This window comes from Triturus cristatus, chromosome 9, assembly GCF_964204655.1.
Source record: "Triturus cristatus chromosome 9, aTriCri1.1, whole genome shotgun sequence".
NCBI classification, from domain to species: Eukaryota; Metazoa; Chordata; class Amphibia; order Caudata; family Salamandridae; genus Triturus; species Triturus cristatus.
In genome coordinates this window covers 1,193,523,185-1,193,550,479 of record NC_140592.1, presented here as the reverse complement: position 1 = coordinate 1,193,550,479, position 27,295 = coordinate 1,193,523,185, and the positions used below count along the sequence as shown (strand labels likewise).

The following is a 27,295-nucleotide window of genomic DNA, read 5'->3' as shown; positions in this document are numbered from 1 at the left end:
GCAAACATATGGCGCATCGCCAATACTCAAGCGCTGTTAGCTAGGTATGACAGGGCACATTATGATGAGCTTGAGTCCATAATGCAGCACCTCCCAGACAGGTATAAAAATTGAGCCAATGAACTCATACATGAAGGTAAAACCATTACTAACACCTCCATCCGTTGTGCCTTAGATGTAGCAGATACCGCCTCCGGGGCAATAAACACCAGTGTCATTTTGCGTAGGCATGCCTGGCTACGCATTTCAGGTTTCAAACCTGAAGTCCAGAGTTCCATTTTCAATCAACCATTCGATGAGCAACACCTATTTGGCCCTAATGTTGACGTATCCCTTGAAAAATGAAGAAGGATACCGATACCGCTAAATCTATGGGAGCCTTGCAGTCGCAAGCTCCCAGACGTTCCTTTCGTCGCTCATCCTTCAGGAGCACCCCCAGAGGCTACTCCTCAGATAGCCCCTCCACTTCTTACAAAGCTCCCACCCAATCCACCTTTACTAGAGGTTACCAAAGAGGTGGTTACAGGGGGAACAACAACAAAGGCAGAGGCAAAACCAACAACTCCTGCTCTGCCTCCACCCCCACCCAATGACTTCCCTCCACTTCCCCCAGACCATTCCACTCCAGTCGGGGGAAGATTCCAACAATTCCTTCCTGTTTGGACCAACATCACCTCAGACAGGTGGGTGCAAGAGATAATTCAATCAGGTTACTGTCTCGAACTAACATTTACCCCCCCAAACATACCACCCAAACAGCGTCCAAAGTCACAAGAACATTTGTTACTGCTAAAGCAGGAGGTAATCTCCCTCCTACATAAGAGTGCAATAGAGCCAGTTCCCCTGCACCAACAAAACAAGGGAGTTTACTCCCTGTATTTTCTCATACCAAAGTAGGACGGCTCTCTAAGGCCTATTCTAGACCTCAGACCCCTAAACCTATACATACACTCAGACCATTTCCACATGATCACACTCCAACAGGTCCTTCCACTGCTTTCACAGGGCGACTTCCTTGCTACCCTAGACCTCAAGGACACCTATTTCCACATTCCCATTCACGCCGCTCACAGGAAGTATCTCAGATTCGTAGTATACGGTCAGCACTATCAATTCAAAGTACTCCCATCTGGAGTCACAACAGCACCACGAGTGTTTACAAAGTGCCTAGCGGTGGTCGCGGCACACCTAAGAAGACCGCACATTCACGTCTTCCCATATCTGGACGACTGGCTCATAAAAGCCAGCTCATACAACCAGTGTGTACAACACACTCACGCCACTATCCAACTACTCCACGACCTGGGGTTCACAGTAAACCAAACCAAGTCCCATCTGCAACCATCCCACACACAACAATACCTCAGTGCCACAATAGACACCTCAAAAGCGTTAGCCTCTCCCAGTCCCGCCAGGATAGCAAGCATGCAGGCTCTTCTCACCAAATTCCAACCGCAGCACTCTCTTCCAGCTCGAGTGTTCATGCAACTCATAGGGATGATGGCCTCTTTCATATTGCCTCATGCAAGATTGCAGATGCGTCCTCTCCAAGTTTGCTTAGCAGGCCAATGGAACCAGGCTCAGGGTCAGTTAACAGATCTGGTGTTGGTAGACGGTCGTACTCCTCGCTCTCTGCAGTGGTGGAACACCAAGAACCTTTCCAAAGGGCGACCGTTCCTAGAGCCGGTTCCTCAAATAGTTATGACAGCCATGTACTACATACAAAAACAAGGCGGGACACACTCTCTACAACTCTCTCAGCTAGCACAGACCGTATGGAGGTGGGCTATACCTCAGAATTTTTTTTTCCTAGCCCAACATGTCCCAGGAGTCCAGAACACCATAGCTGATCTGTTGAGCCGTCAAACACAACAGATCCACGAGTGGGAACTTCATCCACAAGTTCTTCAACCGTTTTTTTCAAATGTGGGGGCAACCACAGATAGACCTCTTCACCACCCACGAAAACGCCCAAGCTTCGCCGCCAGATATCCACACCCATTGTCCAAAGGCAATGCGATATGGATGAACTGGTCAGGCAGATTTGCGTACGCTTTTCCGCCTCTCCCACTCATTCCACTAGTGGTGTGCAAACTACAGCAACATTCCTTAATTCTCATCCTAATTGCTCCAACTTGGGCCAGAAAACCATGGTACACCACACTGCTGGAACTCTCCGTAGTTCCGCACCACAAGTTACACCACTCTCCACGCCTCTTAACCCAGAACCATGGAGAGATCAGACACCCAGACCCAGCTCAGCTCAACCTTGTGATCTGGCTCCTGAGGTCCTAGAATTCGGTTACCTTAACCTTCCCCCTGACTGTATGAACGTCATTAAAGAAGCTGGACGGCCTACCACTAGAGCATGCTATGCAGCCAACTGGAAACGTTTTGTAATATATTGTCATAACAACAACACCAATCCCCTAGATGTGTCTATCCAACACATCATCGGCTATTTACTACACCTCCAAAGATGCAACTTAGCCTACACGTCTATTAGACTGCATCTTGCTGCCATAGCAGCATATCTACAAAATAGACAACATCTGTCACTCTTCAGAGTACCTGCCATAAAAGCCTTTATGGAGGGCCTCAAAAGAATAAATCCCCCCAGAGTACCACCTTCACATGTGTGGAATTTAAACATCGTTCTCACATGACAAATGGGTCCTCCATTTGAACCTCTACATAAATGTGAGCTGCAATTCTTAACATGGAAAGTTGCTTTCCTAGTAGCCATTACTTCTTTATGAATATTTAGCGAACTACAAGCACTAACCATTCAGGAACCCTTTCTGCAGATGCATCATAATAAGGTTGTTCTCCGAACTAATCCTAAATTCCTTCCTAATGTCATTTCTCCCTTCCACCTCAATCAATCTGTGGAGCTGCCCGTATTCTTCTCGCAGCCACAAACAGTCTCAGAAAGAGCTCTTCATACTGTAGATGTCAAAAGAGCATTGCTTTACTACATTGAGAGAACACAACCCTTTCGTAAGACCAAACAACTTTTCGTGTCTTTCTCACCACCACACAAGGGCAACCCCATATCAAAATCTTGGATAGCTAGGTGGATTGTCCAATGCATACAAATTTGCTACCACAAAGCAAAATGTACATTATCTGTTCCTCCTAAAGCCCACTCTACACGAAAGATAGGGGCTTCAATGGCATCTTTAGGGAACATTCCCTTAGATGATATCTGCAGAGCAGCTACATGGTCTACACCGCACACATTCACAAAACACTATTATGTAGATGTGCAAACTAAACAACAAGCTAGTGTGGGCCAGGCTGTACTCAAAACACTATTTCAAACTACTGCAGCAGATACTGGTAGTCGCCGCTAGGAGGGGATACTGCTATACAATCTATGCATAGTGTGTAATCTGCAGCTCATATGCCTCGAACGGAATATGCTACTTACCAGCATGCATTTGTTCTTGGCATGTAAAGCTGCAGATCTACACACGCCCACCCGCCTCCCCGGCTACCTTTATCTGTTCCAGTATTATCTTATTTAGATACAGCATACATGGGCATTTTTCCTGTTTCTTACAAAGCTCCATCATTTCCCTGCTGGCGAAAAACAATCTGAGGATGGAGCCAATGCCCATGCGCACTATGATCCAAAGGAGGAGTCACCTATCTCGTGACTTCCAAAGACTTTCCAGGACAAAAACAAGTGCAAACATCTGGGCCCAACACCAGATGGCGATCTATGCATAGTGTGTAGATCTGCAGCTCTACATGCCAAAAACAGATGCATACTGGTAAGTAGCATATTCCTTCCTCCATAATTGGTGTCTGTGCTTCAGGCCAACCCATTGCTTTCCAGTACTTCACTTTCCACAGTCTCTACTCCACCACACTCCCAAGTATCGAGTTCTTTCGGAGGCCCACTTATATGGGTACTCCATCTGGAACGGGAGCGTCTCATCTGTGAACGGGAATAGTATTGATTTGCTCCAGTTCACCTGAATGCTCGAGTGGCCACCAAAGCGAATAACCTCCAGCGTCATTGGTGAGAGGTTCTCCCACGGATTGCGAATACATAGAGTAATACCATCCGCATTAAATTGACACCACCAGTCCGCTCATGGTGAAGCCAGTTCCTCTCTGAGAATGGCGTTGGCATAATCTAGCCGCAAGCTACTCCATAGCCAACGCGAACAGCAGAGGAGAGAGTGGGCAGCCCTGCCTAGTTCCGCGTGCAATAGCAAAAGGATCCAATGTTCGTCCATTAAGCCATACTCTCGTTGATGGAGGTCATATAATATCTGGATTTTCTGTATGAAGCTGGAGCTGAAACCTAGACGTCCCAGCAGAGGAAAGAGAAAGGCCCACTCAAGGGAGTCAAATGCCTCTATGGCATCTAACAGGCCGGGAGGGAGGGGCTAAATCCGCCCACTTTGCAGAATACACACTGTGGGATAAGCTTATATTACCCTATACTACCCTAATTCAGCTAATTAAGTTACAGATGAAAGCTACGTGTGGGTAATACCATTGCAAAGAATTAAAAGGCTTAGTGGCATCAAGGAATGCATCCACAGCCTTTTTCTTTGGCTCTAGTTGGTGGTTCAGGGGGAAAATAGAGCGGAGGTTGTAGAACATAATACAACTGGGTGTGAACCCCCAATTAGTCAAGCCTGATTAAGTTGGGAAGTAAAGCAATGATTTTGTTAGCAAGCAGTTTTTAGCCATAATGTAATTATCAGCGTTAATCAACTATAGTTGGCGATAAAGGTCATATTGCTCAGGTGGTATCTCTGGTTTTAGCATTGTGATGATCAGGACTTAATTTAAAGGAGGCTGTGTGCCCGTCTGCCTAGCCTGTTAATACATGGCCAGCAGATAGTTCGCTAGTATCTTTGCGTATTCTTTATACAACTGCAAATGCAGGCCATCGGTCCCAGAGTCCCGTCTGAATTATTTTATCTTTTAAGAAAGGTTCATATAGATACTTCCAATGTGCATCACGGAGACAGGCTAATTCATTTGTGTCAAGGAATTAATGAAGATCTGCCTTAGTGGGAGTTGTTTGGCTCTATATACCTCATAATAGAATTCAGGAAATTCCTGCAGAATAGCATCACCCTCATGTATAACCTTGTCGTCGTCACCGAAAATCTGCATGTTGTTTGAGAGGCCCAGCTCAAAATATCTCCTGTCAACTTCAACGGATAATCAATAAGAATCAAGCCTCCCAAATAACTTAGAAAAAGAATATTCTGAAATCTAATACACTAGCATGGCATCACTGTAGGAACCCACCATTCTCCAAAATGTAAGTGCATCATTGTTCAATTCGAGATAAAACCCCTCAAGTACCTGTTAGAGTGCTTCTGTGAAAACCAATTCAGTGTCATTTTGGTTTAATGCCAGCTGCACATGCTTAAAACTATAATTCTACCAGTCCTACATGCTGTAAATAATGTGTTGCTATTACCCACCTCAATGGTAGCTTACCGAACTTGGAATATTCCATTTGCCTTGCAGGGATTCGAAAATATCACTTACAGATTTCAGCAGGTGTCAGTCGTGAGTAGTTAAATCACTAAACCATTTTTCTAGCTACGTGGGACCTGTAAGGGAAATGGTTACTTGAGGATTACTTATTGAAAGATCCTGTTTACCTACAGGAAATTTGACCCCAGATACAAGACTAATTTGTAACCCGTGCAGAAAATGGTACTTCACTACTGATAAAACAGGACACTACGAAAGCCTTACTCAGGAGTACATTGATAGCACTAGAAGCCCGTAAAATAAGAAAAAGGAAATTGGAAACCAAGATAATTCTGGGAGAATTGACGGAGGAGGAACAAATCAATAAACCTCAGACTACAGTGGACAGTCAGATGGATTAACAGACTTAGGGTGTCGATTATCTGTAATTGCCACTTATAAAGCAGAAACTGTTTATATATAGTGTATATAGCAGAGATTTTGGATTCCCAGGGTTCACTTTTGAAAAACACAATGGAAAAAATACAGGGGCTTTTGGGCATTTTCACCAAAAGTAACTACCAAAGAAAGAGAAGAGAGGATGAGATGGCAGGGGACACACATTTACGGAATTGCAAGCTTCCCCGATTGACGCCTGAACATAAGGATTGTGCAGGTAGGCAGATAGAAAACAAACTGGTTATAGCAGCCATAAGGTCAGGGGTAATTCTCCTGGACCAAATGGGTTCATGAGTGCATTTAAAAGATGCTGGGTGGATTTCTGGCACTGCTGTTTAACTTTTTTAGGCTGGGCAGTGGGTAAGCGTCTCTGAGGGAAGAAGTTTAATTCCCAAAGCTGGAAAGGACACCAGAGACTGTAGGTTCTATAGATTAATTGCTTATTAAATGTATATGTAAAGATATTCACAAAAGTGCTTGCAAATTAGCTGGATAAATATCTTCCTGGTCTTATTGAGGCAGGCCAGTTGGTGTTTGTGAGATGTAGGAAGACACATGCCCGCATTAGACGGATGGCTAATTTAACAGGAAAAAGATTCCAGATGTGGAGTGTCACACTAAATGACAATAAAGGCGTTCGGCTGCAATTGTTGGAGCATTTGGCAATGAAAGCTCTGCATAAAGTGGGGTTTGGAGACAAGCTGAGCAGTTGTCTATTTGCCAGTTATAAAGAACGAATGGTTACTAGGGGCAGATCAGGTACAGCGGGGACGCAGAAGAGGGACATGTACAGTTGCTGTTGCACCACTTTTGTTAGCCCTATTTATCAAGCCCTATCAGTAGAACCGTTAGCTGCCATGAAGAGGGATGACCCAGAAGTACAAGGAGTTTCCTTCATAGGCAAAACTCTGCCTGTGTGTGATGTTGTCCTCTTAATGTTGACCAAACAAGATGACTCCCTTGCAGCCTAGAATGGCTACTGGAATATTTTGGACAGATAGCAGGGTTCAAAATCAATAAGGAGAATTCCAAAATATTAAATTGTTCCCTAGAACAGGAAGAAGTTGTTAAGCTTCAAATGGATTTTCCCTTTACTTGGACTAGACGTCATATGTGGTACTTGTGGATAAATATTACTCCTTTCCTATAAAAGATGTTTAAGGCTCATTTGTCAACACTGAAGAGTGAAATATGGTCAGATTTACCAAATGACACACACACTCCCCTGTTGCGATTGGGTAAGAAAACGACAGTTTCTCATGACAAGAGGAAGCGTCAATCCCAGATTAGTGGAGATATTGCTAAGCAGCACATCTATGCATCCTTTTCTTCTTTTAAAAAAAAAATATATATATTTTTCCACAATTATAGTGCAGAACAAACCAAAGGACAATACAATAATAGACAATACAGGCGTTCGAATCGGAAGCAGGACTGAACATCGACATTACATCTGTGCGGGATGAAGCATGGTATACAACAGACTAAAGAGCGTTTGAAAATTTCCTATAGGATAGGTACTCCAAAAAATAAATCCAAATTCAACTTATACATACACACATATTACTCAAAAGAATAAAATTACTAATCACATCATATTAAGTGAGGTGGACTCCATGCAATATCGTACATAAAGCAGTAGTTAAGTGCCTGTAACGGCGCAGTTGGTGTGCATGCTATAACTATTCCAGAGCCACGGGGGATACACCCAAGGAAGATAGCAATCCGTGGGGTGCAACTAGGGGTCCAACACCCGTCCTCTCAGCTCGTGGGTGGGCTTGACGAGTAGTTAGGAACGATCTGGGAAGCATGGAGTGTTCGTTGTAGAAATGTGCGGTATATGCACCAGATATCACGAGGCCTGGAGGCATGAGCGAGGTGTAAATCTTGGAGTGAACATTGCAATGCGCCATGCTCCTAAGCCAGGCCGCCTTAGTTGGATGAGCCCTGGCTCCCAAGAGAGAGGCTATCTCGCGCTTCACAAGCAGTAGGGCAATCGCTGTAAAGCATCTATAGCACAGTTTGAGTCGATGGACCAACCCCAGCAACCCCAATTCAGATGAGGGAACCATGGGCGTTTCTATTATTTGAGATAGCACATCAAATACCTCCTGCCAGTTGGGGAGAACGTGGGGGCAGGACCAGGCCATGTGGGCGAAGTCAGCACTTGGGGCAATTCGTTGGTTTAGAAGGATCAAATTTGGCCAATTGTACAGGAGTCACATAAATTCTGTGGATGAATTTAAAATGGAGTAACTTATGTCTGTGGTTAGGTGATACCTTGTGTGTCTGCTCCAAGCAGTAGGCCCATTCCTTGTCCGTAATGGGACGTCCGATATCAGATTCCCATCTTTGGCGTGCCCCACTATCCCGCCCCGGCCGGAGTGCCATACACGCCTTGTATAGTTTAGTGACCAAATGTGTTCCCGCAGTGTCAGCTATAAGGAGGGTGAGCGGGGGGAAGTCGTCTTGAGGGGCAGGGTAAGTAGCGAATGTAGCGCGGAGCGTCCCGTGGAGCCGAGCCACGTTAAGAGTATCCACCGGTGAACCCAGGAAGCTGTGTCAAATCAGACCGCTTACGCGCCCGACCGTCCGGGAATAAGGAACCAAAGGTGTCGAGCCCCAGTTTGGCAAAGGTCACAAGCACCCCTCTATCAGTGGTTAATGGCAAAAAGGGGTTATTGGCAAGCGGAAGTGCAGGTGAATAAAGGGGACCAGACCTGTATAGTCGATTCAGCTTACGCCAAGCCCAACACGTAGAGGCCAGAGCCTGAATGTCATGGGCATCGAGAGGGATTCCTTTTGGGATTAGGGACGCTAAAAGCGTTGGGGCAGCCAGCTCCTTGTCTGTTTTTGTGTAAGGTATTCTGGCATTAGGATGGAACCAATTGTGGGCATATTGCGCCACCAGAAAATACATTTGAGGATCTGGAACTGCGAATCCTCCCAGGGAATACGGGAGGTTAAGTGTGTCCCAAGCCACCCAGGGTCTGCGGCCCGTCCATACCAGACGGATGAGAAGACCACGTAGATAGGCGAAAAACGCATTGGTGAGCAGAATGGGTATAGTGCGACAATAGTAAAGAAAACGCGGTAGTCCTTTCATTTTAATAAGGGCGATACGGCCAGCTATAGAGAGAGGCAGTTGTACCTCCTATCTATTTTCGAGGAGAGCTGTTCAATAGCTGGTCCATAGTTCAACTGTACAACTTGTCCCTTATCCCGGTGTAAGTGAACCCCCAGATATTTGGTAGTCTCTCGGTCCACCCGCACAGAGTATTCAGTGTCATCAGCCGCAGCCGCATCAGTTATGGGAAACAATACCGACTTTCCCCAATTGATTTTAAGACCCGATACGGAACCGAAATGTTCTATTTCATCATTCAAAGGCTGGAGATTGTTTTACGGGTGTCTCACAAAAAGCAAGACGTCATCCGCGTACAGAGACATCAGCAGCGGACCGGCTGGGAATTGTAAGCCACGAAACAAGTGTTTTTCTTGGAGGATTCGGACCAGAGGGTCCATCGTGATGATGAACAGGAGCGGGGACAAGGGGCAGCCCTGGCGGGTACCACGGGTGATGGGAATGGAAGGAGAGAGGGACCCATTAACCCGCAGGCAGGATGTAGGAGAAGAATACAGCAGGGCGATTATGGCTATGAAATTAGAAGGAAGGGCAAGTTTACGAAGTGATGCCAGTAGGAAAGGCCACTCGATTGAGTCTAGCGCCTTTTCCGCGTCTAGTAGCACAACTGCAGCAGGCGTGGTGGGATCAATACTGTTAATGACAGAGAACACCGTGCGAAGATTGAGGGCAGTAGATCGGTGTGGTATAAACCCTGACTGCACCGGGAAGAGAATTTGGTCCATCAATAACGATAGCCTCGAGGAGTGTTTTGGCCAAAACCTTGTTATCAAAATTTATGAGGGATATTGGGCGATAGGACGAGCAATGCGTGGGATCTTTGCCTGGTTTAAATTATCAAGGAGATGGCCGCCTCGTGCATGGTAAGGGGGAGTGTGCCCGATTCCAACGCCTCAGCAAACACCTCCAGGAGTTGGGGCGCTTAACATTCCTTATACGCTTTATAAAATACCCCGGTGAGGCCATCTAGGCCTGGGGTCTTGGAGCCCGAGAGTTCGTCTATTGCCAACAAAATTAATTCAACGGTGAAGGGGTGCGCCAAGAATTCAGCTTGGCCCTCGGTCAGCCAGACCATAGCCACCTCCTCTAAATATGAAAGGTGCTGCGAGAATCCCTCCGGCAGTGTGGTGGAGTAGAGTGAACGGTAATAGGTCACAAGTTCCGCTACAAAGTCGGAGTCAGACGTGGCAACAGTCCCATCCCCCCGGACGATAGATGTAATATGTCCAGCCCCTCTAGGGGGGGTTTACCAGACGGGCCAAAGTCCTGCCTGGGCGCTCACCCTCGCCGTAGCGCCTTGCCAAGTAGTGTTTGCCAAGGAGATTCGCCTCCCTGTCTGCACGGTCATTAAAATCTAGCAGCAGTGCATTTTGCTTGGCCTGCGTCGGGTCGTGGGAAGACTCATCCAAGAGGGCCAGTTCAGCCTCCACCCCTGCAAGGCTGCCCCATATCGATCGCAACACCCCTGCCTGCTTGGAAATAATGACTCCCCGTATGAACGCCTTAAAGGCGTCCCTGAGGGTGGAGTAGTGCGGCACCAATCCAGTGTTTAGGACAAAGTATTCCGTAATGGCCTCTTGGACCTCAGCGCGAAACACCTTGTCAAGGAGGGCCGAGTGAGGGATCACTAAGCGTAAAATTAAGGGGGAGTGGTCGGATAGAGTGCGAGGCAGTACGTCCATCCCTGCAATCTAGCGACAACCTGTCGCCGTAGCAAAAACGTAGTCAATGCGCGTGTAAGTTGAATGGGGTGCGGAATAAAGTGTAGCCATGGGCCGATGGGTGATGCTGTCGACAAATATCCCAGAGGTCCAATGCACCAATCAGGTCGGTAAGTGTCGCAAGAGATTGACCCTTCAGTATGGCGTGAGGGTTGGAGGAGTCAAGAGCAGGATTCAGCCAAAGGTTAAGATCCCCACCCAGGAATAGAGCATCATAAGCGTGCCGATTGAGAAGGGCATGTAGATTAGTAAAAAACTCTGGGGCGTCAGTGTTCGGGGCATAAGCATTGAAAAGAAGTACCCTATGGCCCAACAGTGTACCCTTAACCAGCAGGTAGCGCCCAAGGGGGTCCTCTTCCTTAAGCAGTAAAGTGAAAGGGAGGGAGCTGTGTATCAGTGTGCAGACCCCCCGCGAATAAGTACTGAAGCTGGAAAAAAAATCTATTGGGACCCCAGGAGGAGGCAAAGGGAGGGGAACCTTGGGGTGGGAGATGGGTCTCCTGCAAGAAGGCTATCTTTACTTTGTGGCGTTTCAAATATGCGATCACCAGTTTGCATTTTCTTGGGTTATTAAGCCCCCTAACATTCCATGTAATCAAGCGTACATTTACAGATGGAACTACAGTCCTGGCTTAAAAAGGAGGAAGCGGAGCATATATAACGGCAACCATACGATGGCGGGAGCAGTGCGGAGTCCACAGCCAACAGTATCAATTAAAAAACACAATACACCAATAATAAAACACACACCGAAATCCACAAACCTTACCACCCCCTGGATCCCACCCGCCACCCACACCTGAGCCCTAAGGTCCCGAGAACCAGATCCTCTCCTCCCCACCCCCCCCCAAAACCCCACATCACCCCAACAACAACAATTCCCAAAATAAAGTTATGCGGATTCATCCATGGGGGGAGGCAACGCCTCGGACAGCTGATGCTCACATCACTGAAAGAACAGAAGTTAATTAGCAACAACAGTTACGGGAAGGACCGCAGTAACCGACCCCATAATGGGAACCTCGAACGATCCCCTATACTGAGAGTTCACCAAGAATCAAGCAAGCAGGCGGAGAACAGCCGGGGCATTATGCCACTCCAGGTTCAAGCAGTCCGGGTGGGGCCAGACGTAGAAGAATGAAAGTCAAATGCAGCAATAACGTGAAACAACCCTGCAAAATGGACAAAAGGACTAGCTAAAACTGGAGCAACGTTACCAAAGTTAGCCAAAACGGGCTAGGAGCCTGAAGTAATTTTACCAGCAGCAAAGTCTCAATCCGATGTGAAGAGTTCAGTACTGGGAGCCAGGTTATTGTCTGGAGAGGAGTGTCGGGAGGACCGGCCATGACCGCGGCGGGACTCGGCCACACGTTGTTTGCAGAAGGCCAGCACGTCCGGACCATTCAAGAAACGAGGCTTACCGTCCATCAACACCCTCAGTCGTGCAGGGTAGAGCATTGCGTACTTCAAGTCCAGGGCGCGGAGGCGTTTTTTGGCTTCGGTGAACTTGCGCCGGGCCTCCTGGACAACCAGAGTATGGTTGGGATAGAAGGAAAGGATCGATCCCTGATAGGTTACTGGGGCTGGCTCTCTTGCCAGGCAGAGGATGGTATTCCTGTCCCTGTAATTCAGGAGACGCGCCACAATGGGTCGTGGGGGGCGTTCTGGCCGCGGGCGTGTGCCCAGAAATCACTGAGCCCTCGACACAACGAACGTGGCAGAGAACTGTTCAACGCCAAAAAGTTCTTTCAGGAGCGCCTCCAGAAAGGTTTCCGGCTGGCCCATGTTAGTGGTCTCCGCAAGTCCCGCTATGCGAACGTTGTTTCGCCGGGACCGGGCCTCCAAATCCTTATTCTTGATGGCAACAGATTTCAAGAGGTGCTCCGTGCACTCCAGTCTACGCGCCATATCTTTGGTGCGGTCTTCCTGGTCAGAAAGTCGCTGCTCGGCTTCTCCAAGTCGGGTGTGGTGGCCGTCGATGCCCCCATTCTGTTCAGCCTGGAAGTCAGGGTATCCAGTCGGTCATCCAGGCTGTGGAACCCCGCGCGGAGCTCCGTCAAAATGGCCGACATCTCCTGCTCCGTCGACTGGTGGTCCGTCGCGCTTAAAGTGCTCCCACGGTCCAGCGAGTGGGATGTACGGCCCGAGTCTGCCAAAGGCCAGTTTGTGTTGCTTAGGGTCCCCACACACCAACGCCTCCTCCGATCGGGGCCCCTGTGGTGGATACGGCTGTACGTTCGCCAACGCGTGGCACCCGGTGCACCGGTGTATGGCAAGGTGCAGTATTGAAGGAGTATGGTGACTTGAGCCCCAAACTGGAGAGCTGGCCGAAGGTAGTCGCAGTGCCCCCAATCTGGAGTCCCAACCCGGCGAATAGCAGGTCCGAGCAGTGATGTGGCCTCTTGGGTAGGCCTAGTCCTTTAAGTCTCCCCTCCACTCGCCAGATGTGCTCTAATTTGTGGCAGCGCTCCCTCGCTGGTCCCCAACGTTGATGGAGAGGGCCGGGCCGGGGCACCCCCGCGCGGCGAAGGCCGCGGGACCTAAGGAGCTGCAGAGGCCCCGGGCTCGCGTTACAGTGATGCCGCTCAAGTATCCAGCGCGGGGTAGGCCACGCTGCCCCCCACCTCCGGCGGGTGCAGGAAGATGGTGTTTCATGCGGCACCCCCGTCCACTCCAGCGCCAGTCGCTAGCTCCGCAGATTTACGGGGCACCCGGCGTCATTGAGATGGCTGATGGCAAACTCAACACGTTGTTGGACGCCGCTCGTGGGCATCAGCGGCCGGAGCTTCAGCGCCGCACAACCATGCCGGTCGGCGGGTCGGCCACGCCCCCTCCACATCTATGAATCCTTAAAGCCTGGATAGTGCAGGAAAAGGGTAAAAATGGTTGTTTATTGACAGGAGTGTTAGGAGCAGGCCATACTGAGATGTCTGGCTGCCTAAACGTTCAAGAACCAAAAATGCATATGCCAGCGACATAGCATAGTCATGAGAACCTGGGATGTAGTAGGTAGGAGGTTACCCTATTCAGGACACTCCGGAGGTAATTTTACTTGGCCTTAGACAAACGAGCAAAAGGCATGATGAAAGAGATGAGGTTCCTGGTGAATCATTTTGTTAATGGGTGGAAAGCAGTTAATTGCAGCTGACTGGAAGAAATGTTAAACTTTGGAACCCGATGCAAAAGAAATAATAATGTATGACTTGAATAATAAGCACAAACACTTTAAACAAATCAGGCAGCCTTTGATAGACCACCCTCTTGGTGGTGAAATGTGTTCTACTAGCCCACACAGATTAAGAGCTCCTGACCTGAATTATTAACCGTTGTCTGGAGAGCACTAATGGAATGCACATAAAATGTAAATATAGCCAAGGAGATGGGACGCCCTCACATGCATGTAATGGCCGCCTGGGTGCATATTTTGTAGGGGGCAGAGGATTTTTTGGGGGGGATAAGGGAGTTATATTAAAACGATTCTCATACCTTCATCTCTACCTCCCATTCTCACACCTTTATCTCCTTTACATTTGACCTGCTTTTACCTCCCTGTCTCCCAGTTTCTCTTCGACTCACTGTCTCACCACTATCCCCACCTCCATTCACCGTCAGCAGTTTGTTTCCCAGCGCATTCGCCCTATGATTCTTTTTTCAGCTTTGATCCTGCACCTTGGTGAGAACAACTCTGAGGCTTCTTTGCCTGATGGCCTCCTTGCATCCTGCTTGTTCATTTTGCCAGAAGGCATATACATGTGGAAAACTGAATTCTCAGGAGACCCAGTACAAGGAAAGCCTGTTGCATGCCTGCAGTGTGGGCTACTCCACCGCAACCTGACCAGCGGCAGACTCCTCTTACTTTCCCTCCTAGAGCTGACTGTGACGTGTAGATCAGAGACATCTGGTCTCAGACGAAATCCAGCTCCAGATTAATCTGTTGGAGTTGCAGGCCACTGAACTGGTTTTGAAGGCCTTCTTGCCATCCAGCAAGAGAAGTCTGGTGCAGGTCCTCACAGAAAACGTCACCGTATTGCTGAGCATAGTGGGGACTGGGTCCTGCGCCACTGGAGTTGGCTGGAGCATCAGTGTATATCCCTGAACGTGAACCATCTGGTGAGATCTTTAAACGCCAGGGTGGACAAGTAGCTCGGCCTGTGGCATCTGCCTGATCATGAATGGCGAGGTGTGACCTGGTATCTTTCGACGGTTGGATGAACCATGACTGGACCTTTTTACCACCTTTGAGGATGAGCAGTCTCAAAATTTCTGCGTGTTGAGTCCCAAGAAAGCTCTCTCTAGGAGACCCATTCCGGCTAGAGTGGAGCACAGGACTCCTGTACGTCTATCCACCTATGCCTCGAGTTCTGAAGAAGATAATAAATAACTAGGCCAAGCTATCGTATAAGCTCTGGATTGGGCCAGTAAAGTGTGTTATCTTCTGGGCATACTATCTTTCCTCTGATCAGGGTTCTGCTTTGGGTGGATCTTCAGTAGCAACAGCAGGACAGGGTTCTACACCCAAAACTGCACATTCTTCCAATGGAAATGCTTTGCAATGTCTACTAAGGCAGATGTATCCTGGGGTAAGGAACTCTGCAATGTATGTGGCTTTTGACCCAATTAAAAATTGTTTGCAAAACAAATCTGCACAGTCTACACTTTTATGTGTGGGGATTGACCGGCAGCAGTTGACTGCATTCCTTACACAACCAGAGGTTATGGATGTCATCCTCACTGCCAGACGTCCTTCTGCAAAGTCCATGCACGCTGGGTGATGGAGCAGATTTGTTGCCTATTGTGCAGTCTGCAACACAGACTCCTTAAAAGCCAAACTGTTGGATAGTTTATGGTTCGTTTTGTCTTTGGCTCAGCAAGGTCTTGCAGTGAGTCCTATTAAAGGCTGTTTGCCCCCTCCCTTTCAGTCTTTTTGCATTTGCCAGTCCAACCGTCCTTGATTGTCACCTGTTGTCATGAGTCTTATTAAAAGGTTTGACACACATGTTCTCTCCCAAACAGTTTGTGATGCCCAGTGGCATATTATTTGATCCTGAAGTTCCTCATTTGCTTCCTTTCGAACCAATGCAGAGTTGCTTGTTGTGTCCTCAGACTCTCAAAGCTGTCTCTTTCAATTAAATCACTTCAGCTTTTTACATTAGTGAGCTCCAGGCTGTCTTGGTGCCACATCCCTACTCCACATTTTTACACCGGCAAACTGGTGTCGAGGGCCTGTGCTACCTTCTTGCCAAAAGCCATGACTGCTTTTTACATTGGGCAATCCATCACCCTCCCAGAGTTCTCTGCTTCGCCTCTCCCCTCGAAGGAGGAGTAAAGACTCCGTCGGCTGGACCCCAAAAGAGTCAAGTTTTCACATTGATCACACCAAAGACTATTGGGGGGATTATTGTTTTTTTGGGATTCTCTCTGGAGCAAGGAAAGGTGGTACAGAAAGACTTGGTCAAGATGGATAGTCCTCTGCATTTAAATCTTCTGTGCACTAGACAAGAAACAGCCTACAGAAAGGAGTGCTCATTCAGCCAGGTCCAAGTCTGCTACCACAGCGTTTGCACAACTTTTCCATCTGAGCCCACTCCACAGATCCTCCACCTTGAGGAGGTACTGCTTTGGTAACCATTCTAAAAGTGAAGAATCTGTAATTAAAAATATTTATCAGAAGCACAAGTTACCTACCTTTGATTATGCTTTTTCTGGTGGCTACTCTGTCTAACCGCAGATTTCTCACCGCCCTCCCGCTTCCCCTTTCTGTGTAGTGCCCTCCTTTTTGCCATCTAAAAAAGTCCCAAATTAAAGATCTGCACACTGGTATCGCTGATAGTTCATGCTCCGCATCTGAGGACGTGGAAAGAGTCCACCAAGAAACTCATGTCAACTCACATGGTTGGCACTTACAGGTGGTTCCACTTTATCACGTTCCCGGTGAAACAAGGTGAACCCAGAGCTGCACAGCCCCACCGGGTCCTGCACGGAAGCACTGCTGTGAAAACTTCTGTAGCCAGTCTGATGCCTAGGGAATATTCCAAAGATGAGGAATTTGCTTAGAGCATTATTAAAGCTAAATAAAGTTGTTCTCTGTCCTTTCTCCTTTCTCTTGCAAGGAGTTTACCTATTTGTCAATGAGGGATTCCTTGTCTATGAAAAAATAAGTGGCTCGAGTCTTCTTCCATGTACAGGTGTTCCTTAAAATTCTGTCAGAAATTCAGACTGTCTGCAAGAGCCATGCATCCCTTGTAATTTCCTTTGACTTGTTACGGAATAACCTGAAACTTCCCCACAACCCTTGGAATCAGAAGGATGAGAATTCCTTAACTGACGCTCCACCTGGAGCGTTGGTGCCGCGCCAAAAGGCTTCTTGACCATCGCATCTCCTGCATAGCCTCTTGTTGGGGAAAAAATCTCCTTAATCATTTCTGGTCCTGCCAGTGGGTTATTTTTTGTGCTGGTACATCTGGTACTCGAAAGTATGGACGGCTGATAGAGGGCCCCCTGAGTCAACCGGCCCTGCCCAAACCTTTTGGCCAAAGACCCTCCTCATCGAGTGCTGTGCCTTATCCAGCAAGGAGGAAGTGGTTATGAATTTACAAAGCTCTTTAATGAAGGGGTCTCTAAAGAACACCTTCTGCCACTAGTATGTGGTGGTCTCTTTGCCCAGTTTATAGTTAATCTCAATTAATAGAGAAACGCACATCTTGCCAGACATTGCACAGTAGGAAACGCACTGCTCTCTGAGCCCACCGAAACAATATATCTGGGGAAATTTCAGTTGCCAGTTTCGCTGGCTTTTTTCTGCATGTCCAGAATCATTGTTAATGGACCAACAACATCCAATAGTTTATCCTGGCATGTGTGCCACAAGAGATCTATACACTTCTTGGGGTATTTGATTAACTTAGTAATAAAGGTGGCAATTTTTCCATCTATTTCCAGGGTTGAAGCCGCCTTGCCTTCTGTGGAAGGCCTTGGACGCTTTGCCTTGAGCTGGCCACTGACCTCCTTGTATAAAGGTTTTTCGAATCCTGCTGCTCTCACATTGAGCTATATTAGCTGGTGAGGTTCATTCTGATGACCCCGAGTAAGAATACACTTGGAGTCCAACATACCCAATGGTTCTTTAACCTCAAAACCACCTCCACTGGTCTCCACCCAGGGTCTCTTTGCAACTCCTTCCGGTCGCCATGGCTTGCTAGGACCTGGTTCATCACAAGAATCCTCATCCTGATCTGGATCCTCTGCATCTTCCCTGTCCTCCAGGTTCACTGAATAATGGAGATTGTTATCTCCGAAGGTATTTCCAGCTCTCCTTTCAAGGAAGGTTTGCCTTAATCTGTTAAAGGAGTCTGTTGGATTGGAGATGTAAACGGCCTTGGCCCTACCAGAGATCTTCCCTAACATCCTGTTATTCCAGTGAGGTTCCACTGCCTGCAGAGGAGTCAGTCTTTTCCCTATAGAGTGAGGGTTTACGTTCAGTTTGTATGGCACAGACCGCGCTCCCTGGCTATTGGAGGACACTACCATGTTGCGTCATGGGCCCACCCCTGATACTCAGCATAGCTCTGTATAGCAGGTGCTTCCACGATAGCTGCACAGTCACTACCGAATGAAGGAGTGTGCGTTTCTCCTATGGTTAATCTTGCGTCACCACAAGGACAATGGGGAAGGAAATGGAGGGAAAGACCTGTTATTTATTTATTTATTTATTTATTTATTTATTTAAACGATTTATAGAGCGCGCAAATACCCGTGGGTGTCTCGGCGCTACGGACAATATGGGGAAGACGTTATTGAGGTGCTCTTTGATTAAAAAAGCCACATTTTTATAAGTTTCCTGAAAGTAGTTAGTGTCGGACATATTTTTAGGTGTTGAGGAAGAGAGTTCCATAGCTTGGTGGTGGCAATGGTGAACATCTTGTCACCCCAGGATGCCTTATATGTGCGGGGGACCTTTAGCAGGTTAGCAGTTGAAGAGCGTAAGGTTCGATGAGGCACATGGGCACGAAAGGCTTTTCTCAGAAATTCTGGTCCTGAGTTGTGAATGGCCTTAAAGGCAATGCAGAGGGCCTTAAACTTAATGCGGCTAGATATTGGTAGCCAGTGCAGATTGCGAACCACCAGGGAGATTGAGTTGTATTTAGGATTACCAGTTATTAGTCTGGCGGCGGCGTTCTGCACCATCTGCAGTCTCTTGATGATCTTTTTTTGGGCATTCAAAAACAGGCCGTTGCAGTAGTCAATTTTTGAAAATACTAGCATGCTAACCAGTGTTTTTCCTGCACTTGGGGGAAGGAACGGAAGTATTTTTTTTTATCATTCTGAGGGTGAAGAAAGATGACGAGACAATGGTGTTTGTGTGGGCTAGGAAGGATAGCTTGTCATCCAATATGACCCCTAGGTTTCTAGCTTTGGGTACAGGAATAGGTGGAGGTCCCAAAGTGGTCGGCCACCAGGTAGGGGACCAAGCTGGATGTAGTTTGCCAAATATCACAACCTCCGTTTTGTCGGAGTTCAGCTTTAGGCAATAGAAGAATAGATCATTTTCAATAGCTATCTGAGTACAGTCAGCAGTCACAAATCCTGCCACAACTTTACTTAAAACTCTATCCGTAATTTGTCTGAAAAACAGTTCCTAAGAAAAGCACTTATCTAGCTACTGAGCAGCGAAGAAAAAGTAAGCGCTTTTTTGGGACTAATATTAAATTGAAGAAACAGGATACGGAAGTCATTGCTGTTGTTTCAAGGACTCGTGGAATTTGTAGTCCTTTTTATGGTTGTGTGTGTTGTTCCTCTGGGCTGCTGAGCAATGAAGATAAGATAGTAATGCATAATCTGAGCCTCTGGTCCTGACACAGAATCTATGGAGGACAGAAACACTAGAGAACTGGAAGTCGTTTTTTGTCTGGTGTACTGTTTTGCAGTTTTTAGATTTCATGTAAGCTGAGCTTTAGTCAGCATTAAATATGTCTACAAGCTGAAGGACTGGAAAATGGGAGGTAGGAGGCAATCTGTGGTTGTTTTGATGAGGTGTCTAGGGCAAATGCCCGTGAGCAGTGCTCTACAGACAAGGCAATATTGTTTGCAGCAATGACAGTAAAGAGTGTTTCGGCAGAATACTTTGAAATGATAGGGTAGCACTTTAGTGCTTGATTTAAATCTGGACTGTAGCATGGAAATGATGCTTTGTATAACTTGAAAAGTAGATTAATCAGTAGTTTCTATCCATATGAAGTATCGCTGCATGATTAAAAATGCTCAGAATATAGAAATTGGAAGTTGACCTGGTAACAGAAGGAAGGCAGCTTTGGAAATACAGTCGGTAAGTAATTGAAGCAGGGTTTGCAGAAGGGTAAGACCGCTGAGCAGCTATTTTCAAAGGGATCCAGTGGCACCTCTGAGGAACACAGTTGCGAAGCATGTCCTATGGGATTAATACTCTTATAGTGTTCCAGAAAGAGGAGCAGCTCTAGAGTTCTGAACATGCTTGGTGGGTAAAATGCTGCTCTCCCGTGCATGCACATCTCAGAACAAGATGACGGCTGTTGTCGAATTGACTCGTCTCCCAATGATCAGCTAAACTGAGAGACTGCTGATAGAAATGGAGGGCTATTCATGAGAAATACTGATACAATAATTTCAGGGTTTCATTTCATGCATTCCTCTTATGGGTAATGTTGATGTTGAATCGTGGACTAGAAGAATGCTGTATTTGCCAGTTTTAAGTGACAGACTGACTCTTCGTTGTCACCAAGAATGTAATAGTTTTTTTAATATAACATATGCAGTTTTCAGTCTAAAAGCTCTTAATGTGTAAATGATGTTACTCAGGACAATGGATACATTGCATATAGGAGACTTTGGATAAATAAAGGAAGTAAAAGAACCACTCCAGGCCAGTGTCTTCATCAGAAACTTTATGAAGAGGGGGAAAAGGACTTGATATGCGGACAGGATTGTGTTTGTCATATAATTAAGATATTTGAACATCTTCTTGGGTATGTAGCTGAGAGTATTCCAGAGGGGTAGCTCTAGGGCAAGTGGTGATGAGAATTAGAGGAAGTTCAGAAGTAACAATGGATTTCTGCTCAGAAATGGAAGTAGCGGTGCAGAATCATCTTTAGCAGTAATAATGGAGTCCTGATGAAAACTAAAATCCATAAAGTTGTTTGATTGATTGTACAAAATTGGGGTGTCAGAGCAAGAGAGGGATGGAGGCTCATCAGGCATCGAAGCAGCAACAGACAAGCCAGTATCTATGTAGCTGTGTAATTTGTTAATGGGTCTCTTGCACACAAAACCTACAGCTGTTCACTGACCATGATCTCCTTTCCTTCACAGGCTGAAATGCATGGTACCCTGACGTTTGTCCTGATCCCCTGTCCACAGACTAAGCCCCCTCCAACCAAAGAGACTGTGGTAAGCATTGTCATTTGGTGTGTGGTGAAAGTTATGAGCAAGTTTTATTCATACAAACCCGTTGGTAAGCTCATTTATTATAACCTACCTGCATTTTAGATTATAAAGAAGCGGTGCTCGGCCGATTCTCTCATCCAAGTGAACGAGTATTGTCTATTCTGCAGTATTTGCTGCTCAGACACACACTTAATAAAAAAAAAAAAATTTTTTTAAACCTAAATCATGTTAATGTTCCTTCCAGTAAATTCCTGCCAGATTTGATTTACGTAGTGTAAAAGATCAATGTATCAAAAAGTATTGATGTTTAATCTTTTGAACACCTCACGGACTACTCGGCAATGTAGGAGCTAGCTTTGCAATTAATCTTTACATGGGGCAGTGTGGAAACGGATTTGGCTGCAGGTAAATTAACATAGCAGTTTTAAGAGTGAAAGCTGGCATACCCGTTTTCTGTAGGCATTATGGAAACTAGAATGGCAATAGTTGCCTTACTGGAGAAATGGAAACATGCATAGTGAGATGGAAACAGACAGGCTGGTACATTGGGCAGAACCTGGGCATATGTGAACTGCATTTGACGATAACATGCATCAGGCAGGCTCCTTTACCATTTGAATATTGAGCAACTCTGGTATTATTGGCTTTAACACAGAATCATTAAGAAGTACTTAGACCCAAGTTTGAAGTCCCCTGGCATATTATAGCAGTTCTAGTGGTATTTTATTTTGTGACACACAAATGTTGTTTGGTCTTTAGCCAGCTGGGCACAATGATGCTCATATCTCCTGGCACTGCAAATCTTGGCATATAATTTTGAGTTGCCATTTTTCCACCCAAGTTTGTGATACAAGATATCAGGCAATGCTTCAGTAATATTTACCAAATATGCATCTGCTGTCCATTTAGTCTTTCTACTTAGGCACACAGAATTCTGATGGGCGCCAGCATGATTTGCTGATGAATAGAAGTAATGTTCAGAATTTACAGAGGTCACCTTATAACTGCTTGTAAACCTATGACCGTAAAACATATGAAGACTATTACAAGGTTAGAAGTGGACAGTTGTTTCACATCCACAACAAATACTGCACTGTAGTTTAATGTTAACTGTCCTTTTTTTACAAAATCCTTTAAGCATCCATTTAACAGTTTGAGACCTCGTTGACAATGATGTCTGCTGAAGTGGTTGACAACCAAACATTCAATATGTATAGCAGCAGTTAATGGTATTTGATGTGGGATGTTTGCTGCTTAGGTTACTGCCTTCCATTTTAGGTCCCACTATGGTCCCTTTTCTCGCACATCAATACTGCACATTTAGTTGCGTCCGAACACCTTGAAGTGGACACTGCCCCTACAAATTACAAGCAAGTTCTTCAGTGACTCCGCATCATTGACTAACATACCTCTCAATCTCTTCACGTATGGACAGCTACTTTGACCATCTATCTACAAGAATTAAACTGCCTTTGTTTTGGGGAAATCCATATAGTCTCATATTCAAACCACTTGGAAAAAGGCCCAAGCACAGACAAAACACTGATGGCTGTTTTGATGGAAAGATGTGCTGATGGAAAATGAAGAACAGCTCTTTGTACTAATATGGATACATTGTTTGCATTTTGATGTTCGTACTATTTGCTCTAATGTAGACTATTACATTTTTTTTTTTTAGACAAATGTGAATTTGGACTAGTTTTCTATGAATGAGAAGATGTGCTTTCATTTACTGTTGCTTTCTTTTAATATAGATCTTTGTAATTTGCCTTGGGGTGCCTCAGACTGTTTCCAGCAGGTGCTTAAAGATTCCCTAGCCACCAGAGTAATTTTTGTTCTATTTAGGCTAAATCATGGTGTCCCCCCCTCCCCCCTCCCCTAGCCCTAGGCCACAGAAAGTTTTGTCTTCTGCGGGAACAAGATTGAGAGAATTTACTACCCAGGACCCTCTTCCCCCACGGCAGTAATACTGTCCTCCCACACCCCCGGCTTTTTCGAGGAACGGATATTAGAATTAGTTTAAGGGCTGCCCGAGGGAAATGTGGGCAAGAAGGGGCTCTTTGAGGCCTGTGTTGATTCACACGCTTGCATGCTGGGAGCTCTACCATCTTGTGATCAGGCAACACAACTGGTGCACTTCTGGGCTTTAAAATGGCAGGACTACAGACATTACTACCACCTAGTGGGCTAGTAAGGAGTAAGGCTTTCCCATACCGGAAGAAATTGCCTAGATAATATAGATTTCACAATGGGACTGATGTACGGAAAGGCAGGTCGCAAATAGTGGGTTCAAATTGTGAGGGACGGTTTTATGGCCCACCTTTCATTTTGTGATGAAACCTATAAATTGGAAATCAAAAGGGATGCAGTGGAAAATAAAATTAACGTAATAATAAATGCATTACAGTTGGCAATGGATGTCAAACAAATGGGAGACACATGATGTCATCAAAAAGCAGAACAGCTTGAAAATGATGTGGAGTATATACAGACAATACTAAGAGGTACTCTAAAAGATTAGGCTTTGTAAGGAAAATAGTGGTGCTCTCATCCTAACATGGGTAGGCAAGAATAGTTTTAGACTCCCTAAACTTACACTTTGGGAGCTTCAAAGTTCAGATTACTTTTTGCTACCCACTGGGACCAAATGGGAGCAGGACGTGCAGTGGCAGAAGATAGAAGAGGTTGATCTATGCTGTTGAGGCAGTCTGTGTAGCGAGGTAAAAGATCCTTGTGGCATGGATAAGAAAGGAAAATTAATATGTGATAGTCTGCCTATGCAGGTTGTCAGACCCTTCTAAGAGCTAATGTATTGCTTTTGGAGCAAAGGCAGGCTTGACCTTTCCAGTGGAGAAAAGTGCTGACCAGGGGATATCATGGAGGAATAAATCCCAAAAGCTGCTGTTTTTTGGAAGGAAAAAAGTAAGGAATTAATTTGAATAGTTTCAATGGGAGATAAGCTGAGGATGGGGAGAGCACACAGGAGCACAGGAGGAGAATTAGGTTTCCAGACTTGTAACATCAGATCTCCTAACATCAGATCTCCTTGGAAGAGTTTGATAACTTTGTGTTTATGTAAATTAATGCTTCATTATTAGTTTGATTGTCCTTCAGCACCTCGATTGATAGAAATATGTTCGAGGCATATGAGCTGCAGATCTACACACTTTTGCATAGATCGCCATCTGGTGTTGGGCCCGGATGTTTGCAGTTTGTTTTTCCTCTTGGAAAGTCTTTGGAAGTCACAAGGTCGGTGACTCCTCCCTTGGTTCGTATTGCGCATGGGCTTCGGCTCCATCCTCAGATTGTTTTTTTCCGCCATCGGGCTCGGATGTAATACTTCGCGGTCCGGTTCTGAACATTTCCAGTTCGACGATCGAAGCGGAATCCTCGCTCTTCGCGGTATTTTTCAGATCCTGATCTCCTCAATCGACTTCTCTTCGACACATCTTCGTTTCCAGTCGTCGATGGCGGCCTTCGGGCCTATCCAAGCTCCGGTCCCGGCTGATGGAAAGAACTCCATTCAAGAAGTGCCCTCGATGTGGGTCCAAATTCCCCCACATCGATCTTCACGAGGTGTGCAACCTCTGCCTCTCCCCTGAACACGAGGCTCGACTGTCCCGCCTGCAAGTCTTTCAGATCGAAAAAGACTATTCGAGATCGAAGGGCCAGACTAAACCTGGTGCACTCCTCGACCTCCGTTCCAGTCGACATCTTCGGGGACGACGTTGAAGCTCCGGGACAGCAGCACACCCAAGAGGACCTCGTCAGTGCTTCTGAAGCCGATGACTCGGATGTGGAGGACATCACCCCGGCGCAGAGGGTCGTGAATACTATACCCCCTCCCACACCCACGCCGACACCTAAAAAGGCTTCGGTCACGCCTTCGCCTCCGGGCCTAGGCAAGACCAAAGACACTGCTTCGAACACCCCACCTTCGGGCCCGGTGAAGAAGCCTAATAAGCCTTCCAGCGGCTCGGGCTCGAGCCAGCCTGCCAGCAGTGCCGATAAACACACTTCGGCACCGAAAAAGAGACCGGCCTCCACCTCGACACCGAGCTCCGCACCAAAGCCCCCTGTGTCGAAACCCAGCCTTTCGGTACTGACCAAACACCATAAGGCCCTCGGCACCGACACTCCCGTGCCGAAGCCTACCTCGGCGCCGACCAAAAAACCGGAGGTTCCAAAAAAGCACGGCACGGACAAGCCTAAAAAGTCATCGGCCCCGAAACCTTCGGCGCCGACGGAACAAACATTGTCTCAGGAACTGTTTACACCGGATCCCTTGCAAAAGACACTTACCAAGGATCCAAAAACTGGACATTTGGCACTTTCTTCTAAAAAGAGACATTTGGACAAACTGGCTCCGCCTCCGCCTCCAAAGAGGAAAGACTGTGCTACCTCCCCTTTCAGAGTGCCTTCCCCACCTTCTCCACCCTCTCCACCTCCGCCCCCTCCGCCTTCTCCACCCCTGCCTCATCGCTCTCCGACCCCGTCTCCAGACCATGATGATCAGGGGGACCCGTACTACGATCCAGGGGATGTGCCACAAGACCCCACCCCTACAGGATCCCCAGACCCATGGGACAATTATAATAATCCAGACATTCCAGATGTCCCACAAGATGACCTTTATCCATCCAGGCCATCTCCACCAGAGGACTCATTAGGTTTTCACCACCTACTTCAGAGGGCGGCACATTATCACGGGGTAGAGCTACACACTGACCCGGTAGAGGAAGATTTCCTCCTCGACACCTTTGATACCGCACATAGGTCTACTTCCGTACTACCTATGCTCCAGGGGGTAATAAAACATGCGCCAGAGGTTTTTAAGGACCCAGTCAGGGCTAGGGTCATTAACCCACGCATAGAAAAAAAGTATAAAGCTGCCCCCACAGATCCTGCCTATATCAAAGGGCCAGCGCCACTGGATTCCCTAGTGGTCTCCACTGCACGGAAAAGGTCAAACTCCCAGGCGTCAGGCGAAGCACCACCACCTGACAAAGAGTCAAAGCTACGGGACGCGTCAGGAAAGCGCACTGCGTCACAGGCAGCCAATATATGGCGTATCGCCAACACTCAAGCGCTATTGGCCAGATACGACGGAGCGCATTATGATGAACTAGAAACCATCATGCACCATCTCCCACAAAAATACCCATATAGGGCCAATGAATTAATTCAAGAGGGTAAGACCATAACTAACACCTCTATACGCTGTGCCTTAGACGCAGCAGACACAGCCTCAAGGGCCATTAACACTAGCGTCCTCCTCCGTCGCCATGCTTGGCTGAGAGTTTCAGGGTTTAAACCTGAGGTACAGGCCTCCATATTAAATCATCCATTTGATCAAGAACATCTATTCGGTCCAAAGGTAGATGAGGCCCTCGAGAAGATGAAGAAGGACACAGATACGGCGAAATCTATGGGAGCCTTGCAGTCACACCCTCCTAGGCGCTCCTTTCGCCGCTCTTCCTTTCGGGGCACGGCCAGAGGCTACTCCTCAGATAGCGCGTCCACGTCCTACAAATCCCCTGCTCAATCCACCTTCACAAGGGGTTATCAAAGAGGCTGATATAGAGGCAATAACAATAAAGGCAGAGGCAAAACAAATACTGCCCGCTCTGTCACACCGCCTACCCAATGACTTCCCCTTGCTCCCTCCAGACCATCCCACTCCGGTCGGGGGCAGGCTACAAAATTTCCTTCACGTCTGGGAGACAATCACCTCAGACAGATGGGTGACCCAAATTATTTGTTCAGGGTACTGCCTAGAATTGACATCTACCCCCCCCAAACATTCCACCCAGGCAACGCCCAATGTCAGAAGAACATTCCACGTTACTAAAACAGGAGATAATCTCCCTCCTACAAAAACAGGCGATAGAACAAGTCCCCGCCAGTCAACAAAATTTAGGAGTCTACTGCCTATATTTTCTGATACCAAAAAGACGAGACTCTACGACCTATCTTAGATCTCCGGCCTCTAAACACATACATACATTCGGACCATTTTCACATGGTAACACTTCAGCAGGTACTTCCGCTCCTCTCCCAGAACGACTTTCTCACCACACTGGACTTGAAAGGACGC

At 46.9% G+C, this 27,295-nt stretch overlaps 1 protein-coding gene across 1 annotated transcript in view; it reads left to right on the top strand.

Annotated features, from left to right (window-relative positions):
• The window catches only part of PALS1 (protein associated with LIN7 1, MAGUK p55 family member), a 502,940-nt gene that overhangs the window by 360,809 nt on the left and 114,836 nt on the right, over positions 1 to 27,295 (top strand). Inside the window, exon 7 of the mRNA XM_085627208.1 lies at positions 21,124 to 21,201. Coding sequence (XP_085483334.1) covers positions 21,124 to 21,201 — 78 coding nt within the window. The remainder of the gene's footprint in view (positions 1 to 21,123; positions 21,202 to 27,295) is intronic.